The 16,465-nt window shown below is 39.6% G+C and overlaps 1 protein-coding gene across 1 annotated transcript in view; it reads left to right on the top strand.

Annotated features, from left to right (window-relative positions):
- ptprga (protein tyrosine phosphatase receptor type Ga) overlaps positions 1 to 16,465 on the top strand; it is a 517,840-nt gene that overhangs the window by 487,566 nt on the left and 13,809 nt on the right. The window contains exons 16-22 of the mRNA XM_042498811.1: positions 4,595 to 4,691; positions 6,069 to 6,151; positions 7,062 to 7,196; positions 9,225 to 9,359; positions 9,721 to 9,896; positions 12,506 to 12,641; positions 14,793 to 14,939. Of these exons, the coding sequence (XP_042354745.1) occupies positions 4,595 to 4,691; positions 6,069 to 6,151; positions 7,062 to 7,196; positions 9,225 to 9,359; positions 9,721 to 9,896; positions 12,506 to 12,641; positions 14,793 to 14,939 (909 nt within the window). The remainder of the gene's footprint in view (positions 1 to 4,594; positions 4,692 to 6,068; positions 6,152 to 7,061; positions 7,197 to 9,224; positions 9,360 to 9,720; positions 9,897 to 12,505; positions 12,642 to 14,792; positions 14,940 to 16,465) is intronic.

Below are 16,465 nucleotides of genomic sequence, written 5' to 3'. Positions count from 1 at the left end.
TATATTTTTAAGTCATTAATCAAAAGTGTAGTTTCCTGTGTATTTAATCTTGAAGGGGAATAAAATATGGACTTTCTACTGTCTAAATACACTCCCACACCAAATACATATTGAAAGCAGAGAGATAATGCAGACAAAGAAGGCAGCATACCGAATGACTCACAGACAAAGCAAGAAAAAAGTTTCAGTAATGGGAAACTTAGTTTAGTTATAACCCTCTGATGCTTCATCACACCAGCCAGAGCTTCCTCTACAGTTGTGGTCTGTGAAAATATCTCACACTTTTCTTTCTTTTGCCATCTTCATTTGTGGTATTGTTTCCTGCATTTCCTCCAATCTCTCTGCATTCCTGGTACATGCTTTGCCCAGAAAGAGAGAAGTGTTTAGACTGGACCCCCTGCATGCGTAACTTAATAGTCAAACTACCAGCGTGCCCCCTCCCCCTTTCTTCTGGTTTAGCCTTGATGGACATAGGAAAGTGCTTGAGGAAGGGAGCCCCTTCTCAAATTAAATTAACATCTCCCCATCCCTGCTGTCCCACTTTCTCCTCCTCTGACAGAGTGAGAGTCAGGGAGGCCCAGGGCATCAAACATCACTGTGTAGTCTGAGCTGCATTGTAATGGCATTGTTGTCACCAAGCCAAATTTTAAAAAAGTATCAGTAAATTAAATAAAAACTTCCAACTTGCTTGGTGTAAAAGTGCTCGTCCTGTAGTTATCATAGATGAAGATGGGTTACAAATGAAAAGAAAAATCACAGGACACCAGGGGCCAGTTGCAGCAGTCTCGTGCACGTTTCTAGGGTTTTATGACATTTCTAGGATTTTAAGCAAGTTTCTAGGATTGTCGGACAATTTTAGGATGTTTCTAGGATTTTAGGACGTTTCTGAGATTATAGGACATTTCTGAGACTTTAGGACATTTCAAGGATTTTTGAATGTTTCTCAGATTCTAGGACATTTCCAGGATGTTCTAACATTTCTGGGATTGTAGAATGTTTCTGGGATTATAGGACGTTCCTAGGATTTTTTTGACATTTCTAGGATTTTTGAATGATGCTAGGGTTTTAGGACATTTCTGGGATTTTACTAAGTTTCTAAGGTCTTAGTACATATGAAGGATTTTAGAATGCTTTTAGGATGTTAGGACATTTCTAGCATTTTTGAACATTTTTAAGATTTTAGAACATTTAAAGGTTTTTTAAAATTGTTCTAGGATTTTAGGACATATCCCCTGAACTTAGGACATTAGGGGCTTAGCTAGGAGCTTTGTCAATGAGTGTAGGGGATCCTCCACTGGCACCTTTGCTGATAAACAAGCTCTGTTTGATGCTGGTTTATGCACTCTGGCACCTTATGTGTACTAAAAGTACAAAACCATTCCCAGTGTGAGTCACTTCATTTTTATTGTGAATTAGAAAATGGTAGCGGGGGGGCACCTAGCACCCTGTCGGGGGACAGATTTTGCCTGCGGGCCGTAAGTTGAGTATTACCACAGTACTTTATATGCACCACACTGAACAGCAGGTAGAACCTAAGTTACCCGTACATTAATTCACTGTCACAGAAGGAGATAGGCATTGGCCATCCCTTATGTTCCAAGATATATAGAAATGGAATGTGTTTATATGTGTCAATGCATGTGGGTGTACTGCAAATAGCTTGGAGTGTGTGTTGCATGTGATCGAGTGTCTGCACATATGTGTACAAATGTGCCAGTTCATGAACCATCTGCTGATCCCATCACAGGTTTTTTGTGACATCATCTTCAGTCAGATGCTGTCTCTTCCCATCACACCTGCAACCTGATCTGCTCACACATGCTCACCCAAGAAGCTCATACACCCAAAATAAATCCCCTTCCCAATTAGTATGATGAATCAATGTTTAATAGTGCTAAAACAAGGCAGTCGGCCTGTAAAGCTCCAGAGGAAATGAGGCCGAGGGGTCAGAGCCAAATCTAGCGCCTGCCTTCCCTGTTGGCCATGCTGAGCTAGCAGCCAACAGCTGTTTGCTTGGCAGGAGCTCAACATTAAACACTGACATGTATTCACAGGCTGCTAAGCCCGGAATTGGTCTCTGTCATTTTTAGGACTGTAAGCAACAGCCACAAGGCAGTATCCACATAGGAGAATAATTAGAGAAAAAATATATGAAGTAAACAAGAAAAGATCTTCAGGGTGAATCCTGTAATTGATTTCCAGTCTAAATTTACCCATAACTCAAGCACTAGTCATTTTGCTGTTGCTGTTACTTTCCAGCATGTTGTACCATGCCCTTAGGTCAAGAAAATAAATGATTACGCCAAGCAAGGGATGTAGCTTATTTAAGCCCAAGCTATGAAGAAAGGATGTTTGCTACAGCCAAAAAGGAAGAGTAAGGGAGGGAAAGAGAAAAAAATGAGGGGTTGAGGGAGTTCAAATCAGCCCAGACAGGTAGAACTAGTAGAGCAGCTTTTGCGCAAGAGATGTAGACAGTTATGCAGACAGCATGTGGTGGATGTGAGACACTCAGAAGGTCCAGTATACATCAAGAAAAAGCACTGTGTGGTATATATTGAGAAGTAATTAAATTCTTAGAAAAATAAACCAAAACAATTTAATCCTAACCCTAACCATGGAGCGCCTAAAAATAAGAAATGAACAAATAAATTACCAAATAAAAACAGAGATATCTCTTTTTGCAAATGCACCCTTCTTTTCTTCACATGACCTACTATACAGTACACTTGTTATCTGTCTTTTCCATCTCTGTGATTCGTCAAAAGCTGCATTCATACCTTGTCAAAACAATTACAGGAGACTGACTTGGGGACAAGGCTTTAAGTCTAAAGCAAAGGTAGCTGCCCATACTGGCCCCATTGTCCACTACACCACACAGTACAAATAAGTCACCAGAAGAAAGGTCATGGGGTCAAAAAAAGGAGCTTAATCCTCTGCATGAACATGTCCAGTTAATTTCATGGCTTTGGATTAAGATATCATGTGGACTTAGTCCAAAAGATTTAGCTATTTCTTAAATACAAGTTCAGCCTTACATGTGATGGTTACTGGATGAAAGGTCAGGGGTCACCAAGAGCAGGCTGGCCTCATGCACTGTTTGTATGTATACCCTCAGAAAGTATTGAACCACAATTTGTATACATTACAATTACATAATTGTTGATTAATATGTTGATGGGATTAAAGAAGAGAGTAGAATAAAGAGCAAATGTCCACGTAGGGAGCAGGGGTGGGATGGTTTATGGGTCAGACTGACACAGGACTTTCCTTAAGGAGACCACTGTTTGCGTTGCGTGTAAAACAAACTAAATTCGTTACGTAGGTATCTTTACTTTTCTAAAGCCTCTTTCTACCACTTTAAAAAACACCCTCTAACATCTGGCTTTTTAAAGCAATGGGAAAGCATAAAATTGGCATTCACACTGTTCCATTGGCTCTGTAGTTGTCATGGGTAGTTGTTGCTCCCAGCTCTGATCGGCATTAATGGAAACACAACCCCCGGATGAACGCACTGATTTCAGCTCCTTAACTGGGTATATGCAATGATGTTACGCCACTAATTACACTAATTACAGTCCGTGTCAACCCAAGCACCGCAAACATCGATCCAAACTAGTCTGCACCGAGTTTGACAGAGTAACTCCTTCTCAAACGCACTCGCGCTCCTCATATTATGTGGTTACTGGCAGCGTTATTACCTAAAGCTGTCCTTCAGCGTTTCATGTGTATGCCACTGGTTCCCTCCGGCCATGTTCTCACATGACGCCTCCAATGTGCATTGCATGTCATCGCACCCAATGCCCAATGTTCATCCGTCACCGTATAATAACCACCCCATCGGTTGTGTCACACTTGTACGCTGAAAGCGCTGACAGAGCGGCGCCGTGTGATGAGTTCGGAGTGAGAACAGGCTGGAAGGAGAGACGGAATAAGTAATCAATCTATAAAGAGAAGTAAGGACTGGAAAGTTTTCACAGACCTCTAGTTATGCTGCTTTCTACTGTTTACCAGTTTGCTTGTCCGTGATGTAGAATGTGTACATAATTTGACACCCATCATGACTCTTTTCCGAAACCTAACATATACGTAAACTATTCTTTTCTGAACCTAATATACATAATTTAATATTAAATACATATGTTAAGAACACAACTTAATGTAAAGTATGGGGGTGCCTGGAGGCTCAGTGGATAGAGCGTTGCCCCATGTACAGAGGTTGTGTCCTCGCCGCCGCAGGTTCGATTCCAGCCAAAAAAAGCCAAAAAAAGTCAAGTATGGAACTTCATGTTAAGTATGTAATGTGACAACCGAACTATAATTTCTAAACCTGCCCCAAATGGTACATTGAGTGCAATTTGTTAGATACTCATACAAACCAGAGCACATGTTGGACAGGAGGACATGTTGCCACAAAACATAAGGGTTCATCTTCTGGCACATCCACAGTACATTTTCTGGAAATACGACCAGTAGATTAAGATATATTTTATATTTTATAGCTTTATCAGAATGTCAAAGTGGCGTGTGTGTGTGTGTGTGTGTGTGTGTGTGTGTGTTTGTGTGTTTGTGTGTTTGTGTGTGTGTCCTTCCCCAGGAGGTTCAGCGGTGCACTGCAGATATGAAGATCACGTCAGAGCACTCCAACCACCCTGACAACAAGCACAAGAACAGATACATCAACATAGTGGCCTGTGAGTATGCACTTCAGAGCACACCATAATGCATACTCTGTCCTCTGTATGGTACACTCTCTGATGTAGACATCTGTCCCTTCGTAATTCAGACTGCTCCAGGGATTGCGGGGCCAGGTTATCTTATGTGTAAATAGACAATACAGAATTTGAGATGATAAAACTCCAGATGATCCGAGTGGATTTTCTGGTTGGTTGGCAACTTTTTTTTTTTTTAATCAAATTGAACATAATGATTGTGTTGTTACGGTCAAACACATTGTTAGTGACATTGTAGTAAGTTATTTTCAGGATGATAGTGTTCTTTAATAGACTCAATACTCATGTGACAAATTTCTCCATAATTACAGCCAGTCCACAAATCTCTTCATTCCAAACATGTCACAGTTCTAACAGGGACTCTTCTCTTGTTGTTCTTTCTGAACTGTCAGCCCGTCTTACCTCACCCTCAGAAATCAACATTACTGTAATCAGCACTGAAATCACAGAAATGTCATACACGCTTTGCAACAAATGCTCATTTCACACTGTATATTATGTGTCAATACCTTTTATCTCATGTTGTTCAGTGAATTTAGTTCACTTTGTAAAAATCTATCTTTGCAGCCAGTTTCTATACACCATCATCTTAGTCCTAGGAACTGAAGGGAATCTAAAATACATAGCTCTGTTATGTCTGTTTCCCTTACATTTTAAGGTAATGGATGCTTGATCCAGATTTTGTCACTAGAATAAAGGTCATGCTGTCTTTAAATTCATATGTATACCTCAAAAAACAATTTCATTGCAAAAACACATGCATGTCTTTTTTTGTCCAGGTGCTAAGTCCAAAAATATGTCTGGTAATGTATGGTAGTTTCTGTTATGTTTAGAGCCCAAATTGGCTGAATTTGTGTTCAAAAGGGTTGCAGTTTTTCATAAATGAAATTAAGCACAAATCACAAGTCTTTCTCTGAACCAAAGTGTTCATGTTAATAGTTAAAACCACCATCCCAGGGCTCCACCACTAGCAGAGCAAAAACTTACCACAAATCTTATAGTTCTTGAGCAGTACATACACAGGCTTGGTGCTTGACTACCTCAATCTGTAATAAATATTTCACATGTCTTGTGTTTATTAGAGTGCAGGCTGAAGGCAAAGGGCAAGTGTCCTGCTGATTCGCTGTCTGTTAAAAGCTACACAACCCAGTTTGACCACCGTTTCAACCACAAAGGTTAATGTGCTTCCTGGTTGGGAGCAGGTGCTTTGGCAGGGCACCAAGATAACAACAGTACACGGACAGCGCTGTGTTAGGGTTAGAGTTAAGGTTAGCACTTGCCGTGGTTTCAGTCACTCAAACACATTCACTGTTTTGCTGCGCTGTGTTTCCTCCTCAGATGACCACAGCAGGGTGAAGCTGAGGCCGCTGGCTGGGAAAGACTCCAAACACACAGACTACATCAATGCCAACTATGTGGATGTGAGTGCTTCCACTGGGATCTCCCAAATACTGATTTGTGTCTGTGTGTTTGTGTGATAAGAATAATAATTTTGGAGATGATGACTGCAAATACAAAACTATCAAGATTCCAGAGATATATATTCGATAGACTTAGAGAAAATACATGAAATGTTTGGTCCATGTAATGTGTTTAAAGACTGTCAGATATTTGAAAATCCAAAGATCATTTTTTTTTTTTTTTTTTTTACAGTTTCTGGCTATAAGAAATTGTGCAGTATTGGTGGTTTTTGTTCTGGCAGGCCTGTGGGTTTGGAGAGTATGTTTTCTTTAAAAACCAGCAAAACATGTAAAAGAAAAAACAAAGAAAAAATTTAAATAAAAATAATTAAGAATTATACAAAATAAAACAACAAAAACATTGCGAAAAAGTTTTAAAGAAAAACAATCATCAAGTATTTTAAAGGACAAAAAAATCACAGAAAAAGTTTTAAAGGAAAAACAGCCAAAAATTTAGGGGGACCTCCCCTCTGATAAATAACAAACAGTCCCTAATAAAGATGAACATTTCTGGATGTAATAATCTGTTATTTTGTACATAATTATCCTTAGACTGTATCGCATTTAACAAAAAATACATAATATTTTTCATACACTAGTCGAATTTAAGTAAAAAATAGAAATACATTTTTCAGAAACAAGGTGCCTGAGTGCATAAGAAGATATCAAAATAAAGCTTGTTCATCATAAAGGAAGATCCCCCCCAGACCCCTTTACAGAGGTCTGAGCTAAGTCCCCCAATGTCCTTGAATACAATAACTGCCCCTGATCTCAAGTTTTGGAAGAATTTTGATTGTGATTGTTGAATGACATCATTTTATGCCACATGTTGCCAAACTGATAATCTGTCTCTTCATCTTTCATCCATTAGGGTTATAATAAGCCTAAAGCTTACATCGCAGCCCAGGGACCTCTCAAGTCCACCTTCGAAGACTTTTGGCGAATGGTGTGGGAGCAAAATACCTGTATCATCGTCATGATCACCAACCTAGTGGAGAAAGGCCGGGTATGTTCTGACACTCATACAAACTCACTGTAGAATTTTGGATTGTTGAAGGTGCAGTCTGCGATTCTGATCCAGTATACTTCTTGTCCAGTTTTGCAAATATCTGCTCACTGTTTGCTAGCTGTCTGCACTGCGTGAAAAAAAATCCATTGTTCAGACACCTAAGCTAGCTGCAGTAACATAATTTGCTGACACCTAACCTTCATGTGAAATTTGCCACGCATTAAGGGGTGCAGATTCCAACACGTTCTCATCCCAAGTCATTATATACCACCGTTTTGTCAGTGGATTTTTGTGTCTATATATTAGGCTTTAGGTGTCCTCCTGAGTCTGCTGTTGACGTTCTTGGATGCCACAACTAATGCCTGGATGTCATCAAAAGCACCTGGTTAGGCTTTGGCAAGAAAGGCGCAAGTAGTTAAGTTTAGAAAAAGACATCATGGTTTGGCTCTACATCCATACGAGAAGCAAACACCAGGCTCCCATTTGAAAGTCCTGGGTTAGTTGGACCCATCCACTACCTCTCCTGCCTGCCCTATAGATAAGTTCCAGCTCCTTATGTATCTCATTACCGGCAGCGACTCAAAATGACACCACCAAACATTGTATTACACAGCCTCAAAAGGTTCTGTCTGGTCGCGTTATCAAATGCCGCCGCCTATCCATGTATCATACCACTGTGCCATATGCCATGCAGCCAGCTGGCAGCGTATCATACTGCCACGAAAAAGGTGCTTTCTCCATCGGTATCTTACACTGAAATAACCAACAAAGCTGCAAATTTAACAACTTCTGAATAAGAATGGGCTGGCAAATTCATAGGATATCACATAAACCCTCGTATGAGGATACGTTAGTTTGGGTCTCAAGTTAAAATATAACCAGTCTTTGTCCAGGATCGACAACTTCAACTCTAAAATCAAAATTTCATAATATGTTGTGGCAGGGACTCATTTATACCAATTTCTCCCAGCAGACATTTTGTCTTGTCAAACCCAGTTTAACAAAATTGAATAATAAATTCAATTTACGTGGGTCAGCCCTGGTATTCTGTCTCAAAAAGCTAACAATAATGTAATTAGTTACATGCTGTGCTTTTCCTGCTATGGCAAGAGAAAGCATTTGCTGAAAAATAAAGGTCTATGGACCCTTCAGTGTCCTGGTGCTAGAGCTGAATGTTAAAGTACTCATTTCCCTGGTGGTATATATGTTGGTGAGCAGTTTGGTAGTAAGAATCTTTGTAAAATGGTGTATGAGTGAGTCCTAAAACATGCAAATGAGTGTGCATGTTTGAATGTCCAGTTATCTCATCTCAAAGTCAGTGGGTTTTTGGTTAGAAACCTGAATAAGGTCTGTGGTTAACACAGACTGAAGAGACTTCCAAGGTTTGTTCAAAGACACAAAAAACATCAGTAAATACCCCATTCATGAACTGAATAGCTTTTCTTGCTAGCAATTGGCTCAATGTCAAATACTGCTTTACAGTCTTGTTGAGGTGCTGATATCAAATTCATGTGACTGTGTTGTAGTTAATTTATATCCCACTGTTAGCTTTTACTTCTGGCATTTGCATTTACACCTCAAAAATCACAAGAGTGGTGTTCATTTGCGGAAATCCTCTTGCTGAACAAAATGTGTAAGTATCACAAAGGTTTTTTTGTTATTTTCCGCAATAATCTAAAACTGTTGAACCGGTTCTCTAAAGAAAAACAGTTGCTCTTACATGCTTTTGTATAACTCAATTGCAAAGTGCAAGCCTTCTTTTTCTGAAAAGTCAGGGGTTTATACATCAGCTCACTAAAATGATTTAAGCTACTTAATCTCACTTTGGTACCCTTCTGGATGTCTTTAGTCCTTAAGGAAACACCTCACAGTAAAAATGCTACATGTTTTTGATTTGTTTCATCGGAGAAGTAATGCACATACGTTTCCAGGTTCTACACATACTCATGAAATGGACACACATCTACCACCATGCACAGTGCTGATAGAAATTTCATCTGATTCCTGTGTGTATTTGTTCTACAGAGAAAATGTGACCAGTACTGGCCGACAGAGAACAGTGAAGAGTACGGCAACATCGTAGTCACACTGAAGAGCACTAAAGTTCACGCCTGCTACACTGTTCGCCGCTTCACATTGCGCAACACCAAGGCCAAAAAGGTATGAATGAGAGGGAAGAAGTGGCACAGCGAGCTAGAGCTCTTTTCAGCAATGATGTGTAACAAATCACAGTGCAGCTTGTCACATGCATCTCTGTGCAGCTCACTGCGGCTGTTTCTGTTTGTGCTACTATTACACTGACTGGATGATAATAACTCTTCAGTCATGAGATATTACTTGACTTTATTAAGTTCCATAGATTTGTATTCAAAGGTTTGTGGGTATATGCAAGAATCTAATCACATTTTCGAGGTTAGTAAGTTCATGTGAATTTTGCTGTCTTTGTCCCTCTCACTTTCAAAACCAGCTTGTCTTCCTAACATCTCGTCCTCCTCCTCTTTTTTTCTTCTCTTCCCTCCAGGGGGGGAAGGGGAACCCTAAGGCGCGGGCTCAGAGTGAACGGACGGTGCTCCAGTATCATTACACTCAGTGGCCAGACATGGGTGTCCCCGAGTACACTATGCCCGTCCTCACCTTTGTCCGCAGGTCCTCCGCCGCCCAGATGCCTGACATGGGTCCCATGGTTGTCCACTGCAGGTGATGTCTCTGCACAGCTCTCACCTTACTATAACATCCCTCATGACTCTGTTCCCCATCCATCTTTCCCCTGCATTACTGTGTTTTCATTGAACACAGTGGGCCTCATGCTGCACTGATCAGCGCAACTATGCTAGTGAATGCTAAATGCTAGCAGATGCTAATACTCTGAGCTCTCGTTGCAAAACTGGCGTGCCAAGTTGGCATCTTTTCCCCCGCCACGACCACGTCCACATTCTTCTCCTCCTCCTCTTAAATAATAAATAATGATAATAAATGCCGCTATTGTGACGCCTTGATTTATTTGTTTAGGTGTTGCTCTTACCACTATAGCAGCGTAGATGGATATTATAGTCAAATTAAGATTTAATATTCAACATTTAGATGTAACATATAACATTTAGATTTAATTTTAAACAGTGACATTATCTCAAACATATTTTTTCACAAAAGAATAATCTGAAGTTTGCAAATAATGCTCGAAATGTGATTAAAAAGTGACTGAAAAATTCATACATCTTTTTAATTATGTTTTAGAGCTAAATGTGGAGAAATGTTGCTGTTTCTTTGTACGTTACAGTCGTCGTCTCATAAGTATGGTCATTCTGTGTCTTTTTGATTTTCTTCATGTTTGTACACTTAGTTGATTTGAAGGGTCTTTTTGGGTTAGTGTAAAACTAATTCATCAGTATCATCCTTTATATATTTGTAAAGAAAAACACTTTTTACACTGACCCACTAAAGCTACAATCTTATTCAAATCCATTTTAGGCATGTTACAGATCAACTTAACACCTCCCCCTTTCTCTGCAGTCACAGCTGCTTTTACCACAGCTGCATATCTGAGCAGCATCAGTGAACCTGCAGTCACAGTTGCCAGCTTGTATTTAAGGGCATTTTACAGTAAGGCGGGCGGGGAAATGCCTGGTAATTGTCCGCTGACTGTGGCCCCAGGGGGAATGAGTATGAAGCTCTCTGCTATCATCTGCACTGTGATCGTCGATAATAACTTGTCACACTACCTCGCCACCGCCGCTGCACACACACCGGCTCATTACTACCATTTTGTAGCAACACACCCAGACAGCCTCCCACTCATTTACGCACGAAACAGAGACACACTCACATTCACCCTGCTGCCCTGCTGCTGAAAAGCAACAGGACACTTAAAGTCCTGATTCCTGTTGGTACAGTGTAGGCGTTAATTGTATATGTGGTCATGCTTTCAAAATGTAGAAAGTGTTGAACGACGCTTCTCTGCTGCTCTGTTAATTACACGCTCCCCTTTTCCTTGTTTAACTGCTCAGTTTTGATCAGTGAAAAAAAGACAAAATTTTTCAAACATTTCATCACCGGAAGGGAAATCTTTCAAATGCAAAATACAATTCCTGTTCAGTGTGAGAGTACACGTGCTAAAGTGGCTACTGCCTGGAAAGGATCTGTCTTCTTCTTTTTTTTTCCTAAACTTTATTCATGGTCAAATTTAACCCTTTGAAACCTGGAACAACATCACTGTTCTTTTGCTGCTTTCATACACCGTCAACAAATAATTAAACCTTTGAATCCTGAGCAGTGGTGCAATATTTTTCATAACATGGGAAAGGCAATGAGCAGCTTGGTAAGAAATGTTCCATAAAATTGCAAGAAATTAGTGGATTTAGAAACAAGTTTTAAAAGTTTGGGGACATTTCTTGGTAGAAGAGAGAAAAAAGGGAAATACTAATTACATATTTAAAATTATGTTACAGAATTGTTGTAAGTAGGCACCTTTTCCAAGGTCATTTCCTTTTTTTGAAAAAAAAAATGTAACAGATCTTTAACTTTTTACTTATTTCATGCTAATTTTTTAAGTCATTTCTACAACTGTTGCTCATTGCCTTCTTCCCATGTTTTTAAAATAAATCTAAACAGTTTGCTCAGGTTTCAAAGGGTTAATCCACAGTTGTGTCTTTGGACAAATGACAACACTTTGAAATGCAGTCAGAGTAATGTTAATATAATTAACGGTAGGATAAAACGGTAGATGAATCATCCTGCTCACTGACGCTTTATTTTTGTTTTATTGTTTCATTGTTATTGTCACTGTTGTGTTGTTAAATTAATGCTGTTTTTTTTTTTTTTTTTGAGGATGCAGCTTTGAAAGACAAAGTGGATTCAAAATGTATATAATACTAATAATTGTTTTTGTTAATGTATTGTGTTATTTCTGTGTTGGACCCCAGGGAGACTAGCTACTGTTACAACATTAATAATGGGGATCCTAATAAACTGATAAACTGATACATAGACTCCAAATGTTGTGTCATCAGGTATTGGATGTCCCCACCCAAAGTAAACAACTTATGCAAATATAAGGGATTTTAACCACCCAGGGCAGAAAACTGCTACTGCAGGGGTGGCAGTGCATTAAATGCATGTCATGAAGAAACACATCTGAAGTGATGACCATGTAGTTTCACTATCCCTTGCTGACATCTGAATCCCTCATTCCTTGACAGCTGCCACCTATGTAATGAAGGCATTTAAATGTAATTTCCCACCCATTAAATGCTGATTTCCCATATATAAACCATTTCTCTCATCTTCCATCTCTGTGACTTGTGTTTCAGTGCCGGAGTGGGCCGGACGGGGACGTACATCGTGGTAGACAGCATGCTGCAGCAGATCAAAGACAAGAGCACAGTCAATGTACTCGGCTTCCTCAAACACATACGCACCCAGCGCAACTACCTAGTCCAGACTGAGGTTAGTATACCTGTGTCAGTGAGTCAAGCCAATGTTTGTGAGACTCTTGGTGGGAAAGGTAGCTCTATTGTTGTGAAACATGGACAGAAAGCACATTTATATACCTCACTAGACAGGTTTCCATTAACCCTCAAATTGCGCATATTAAAATTGCAATTAGAAAATCGCAGTTTCGTAAAAACTCCCATTTATTGTAAAAACGTTTTTACGCTAGCATGAGGTTGAATTTAAGACAATTCAAAAAAGGCATATTTTGCAAAACTGCAATGGAAACACTTTTTTTGCTTTTAGAGCTCATATGATTTGTAACACGGAATGGCGGTAATGCGACTTCATGGATGCCAACCGCCGTTAAACCCAAAGAAGTACAACAAAATCACATGACTTTCTCCAAAACATGACTTGGTATGTGTGGACAGAGGAAGAGACCAAGATCTTCTTCACTCTGATACGAGACAAAGAAATTATGGCAATATTAGATTGGCTTTATTCAGTGGCTGCAATAGAAATAAACCTGCAAGTGTTTTGGACATCCATCACCATGGTTACTGGAATGTTATCGCGAGAGGAAAGTTGCGTAACATTGTGAAAAAAGTCACATAAAGTCACTCATGGACACACAGTCATCTCGCCATTGTGTTTTACCAAAATTTCAAAAATATCACTTAATTTTTGCACAAATCTGTAATGGAAACCCAGCTATTTTTTTGCTCTGGTGGGTTTGACACAAACATTTTTTTCTGCTACCTGATAAACCATTGAGACAATTAACGACAAGGGTAAAAGAACCTGCAAGTAAACAGGTCAGTAAACACCATGCAACGCCAACAATATCACTTTTTTATGAATGTCATTACATAATGTTATATCATGTGCTGAAGAGGAAGTTTTGGTGTACTGAAGAAATGCCAAGAGATCATGATTAGAATTCATTATGTGGTTACCAAGAAGATACAAGCAAATTCATCACCACTCAAAGGTATCATAGTCATTCATTTGGACTGAGGCACTAGAAGAAACATCAAGCAAAGACCACAATGGAAAAAGTTGTCTGGGAAGACTAAAAGTGTTAAGACAGAAGAGTAGAAGATTATATTTGGAAGTTTTGTCCAAAGGTTGAATGTCCCACAGATTCCAGGAAATTAGTAAAATGTGACAAGAAAATAACCTGAATAATGTTTCAAAAAAGAGGATCATTAGAAAATTAGACAAAAAATAGGGGAAAATGTCAGCTACTATCATTGTATTTTATCATTATCAGTATGTCATGTTACAGAACCAATATAACAAAATATATAAAATGAAGATTTTTTAGCACTTTTTCAGGGAATTTTCTTGTAACTTTTTTACAACTTTAGTGCTCATTTTTGGGCCAAGTCTTGTTAAGTTGCTCCTGGCCTCCTCCCTATGTATCTGAAAGAAAGAAAGAAAGAAAGAAATCAAACCAATTTGCACAGCTTTCAGAGGGTTAAACATCCTGTGGTGCGGCCACCGTAACTTGAGTGACTGTAACTCGTCAAATATGAACAGACAATCTGCAGTCCCGTCCTTGCTGATATGCTTCAAGACAGCCTTGCACACTCAGTTAAAAAGAACACTATGGCTGTATGCTAGAATAAAAGGTCACTCAAAGGTGAAGGCTGTATTTCTCTGTATGATGCCACAACAGTTTCATCTCCACAGCATTTGACCAAAGCATTGAAATAACTTTAATAATATCCTTTGTTAACTCTCAAGTCTGCGTCTCGTCTGGCGGCAGCTTCTATTAAGCTGGTCAACATGTGTCCTGAATTCTGTACAGTCTTTTTATCTGTGGAAATAACTCTTTGCTTCCACTGCATTCAAACTGCATATCGCATCCTTCTAGGAGGGTGTGTGTCTGGAATATATATGTGTTTGTGTGTGTGTGTCAGACTGATGGATCATTTTACTTTTTAAACCCTTTGTACAGGGGGCATAGTCAATTTCTCCTACACTGCCCACCATGTTTCAAGTCTTAAGAAAAGCCCAAAATGTGGCTACAACCAATCTTTATTCAATAACAAAATTATATTTACAAATCTACAGTTTGGGCATACTTAACACCATCTGCCATAGCAGCTGCTGAGCGTCTTTTTCCGTCTTTTGTCTTCATTTGGCTGGTTGCTCCAGGAGCAGTACATCTTCATCCACGATGCCTTGATGGAAGCCATTTTGGGGAAAGAGACGGAAGTGGCAGCCGGCCAACTTCACAGCTACTTCAACAGCATCATGACACCAGGGCACGGCAGCCGAACACATCTGGACAAACAGTTTAAGGTAAAGGGAGGGATGACATTTATGAGTGTTTTACATTGTCATTGGACACAACAATGGCAGGTTAGATTACCAGCTAACTATTTGCTTCAGCCCCTTTCCTGCTGGACAAAAACAACCCTAACACCTGCTAACATCAGGCTTTGTCTTTAGTGGAAAAGTGTAAAATCAGCATTTACTTCTGGGTCAGATGACTCTGCAGTGGTCATGGGTATTTATCGGCTCAGGGTCCAATCGCCTCAGGTCAGCAGTGATAGAAATATGTCACTCAGGTGGTTAAGCTCATTTTAGCCCCTTTTCCGGGACAATGCAATCAGAACGTTAACATGCATAGTTCAGTCAAGCAACTGTTATAGTTCAATTAGGCCCTTTTATTGGACTATCGTCCTTGTCCCAGTATACAATCACTGGGGGAGGATCCATTTATGGATGGAAGTATGTTCCACTCCATGTAGGTGGAGATACGCCCCCTTTCAGTTAGTTGCTATTAGACCTTCTTCCGGATGTTATATTACGTCACATAACAAACAAGTTAGCAAGCGGCAAACAGGTTGCATGTCGAATGGTAAGAACATAGATAACTTTTTGGAGGTTTCCATTTCGTCATGTGCGGTTTGTGCTCTAGCAGCTTCCCATGTTGATACCTTCAACTTGTTTTGTTTTCTTCACTTCTTCATCTTTTGTTTTTCCTGCTTTTCTTTTACCAATTTATGCTATTTGACTTAAAACCCCTGTGCGGGGACCATGGAGCATGTGCAGCCTGCCTAGACCAGTTCAGGTCCGGTTGAGGCGTAAACATGAACGAGAATCGAACGAGAACGCTCAACCACATTATCTTGGTGTGTTAGTCCGACTTTAAGAAATTTGACTTTGTACGATTTCAGTCGGACAGTCATGTTTACATATACTTTAATAGTTCAGTTTTAGTCGGACACAATTTATTCTTTTTCTAACATCACGTTAACTGGCCATCTCTATCCAAGCAGCGCTCGGATGTTGATCAAATTTCAGCAGCACCAGGTTTGAAATGGAGACTGAATAAGTATCAAATATGAAAAATAAGTAACCACTAAAACTTTTTACAACCCTTCCTGCTGCTTTGTACTGTTTACTGACCCTTTTTTCCCATGCATCTGTGACATCTGTACATGGCTCTGTACTAGTAATATGAAAGGGGTCTTAATTAACCTAATTTAAGCATTAAAAAAACTGCATGTAAAGGCTAATTGTGGCAGGAAAGGGAAATTACTAGTTGTTTAAACTCAATATTATCAGCTTTTCACTGTACTGCACTCCTTGACTTCACTGTTTTAGCTTTCTAGCTAAACAGTCTTTTAAATACATTAAGATTCTCCTGATAATCTTATAATCCAGTCCTGGTTTATGTTGATTTTGGGTATGATAAACATTGATATAAAGTGTTGACAACAGGAAGGTCATTTCTGTTAATTCATCACAATGTGCCACATTTGAGTCCAAGGACTCGACCAGATGGAGAGTGTGTGCGGAATGATAGTTTTTTCTCACAG

The sequence above is a fragment of the Plectropomus leopardus genome, chromosome 2, assembly GCF_008729295.1.
Source record: "Plectropomus leopardus isolate mb chromosome 2, YSFRI_Pleo_2.0, whole genome shotgun sequence".
Classification (NCBI taxonomy): domain Eukaryota; kingdom Metazoa; phylum Chordata; class Actinopteri; order Perciformes; family Serranidae; genus Plectropomus; species Plectropomus leopardus.
Note: the sequence above shows the minus strand (reverse complement) of the source record. Positions and strands in the feature narration are given on the sequence as shown.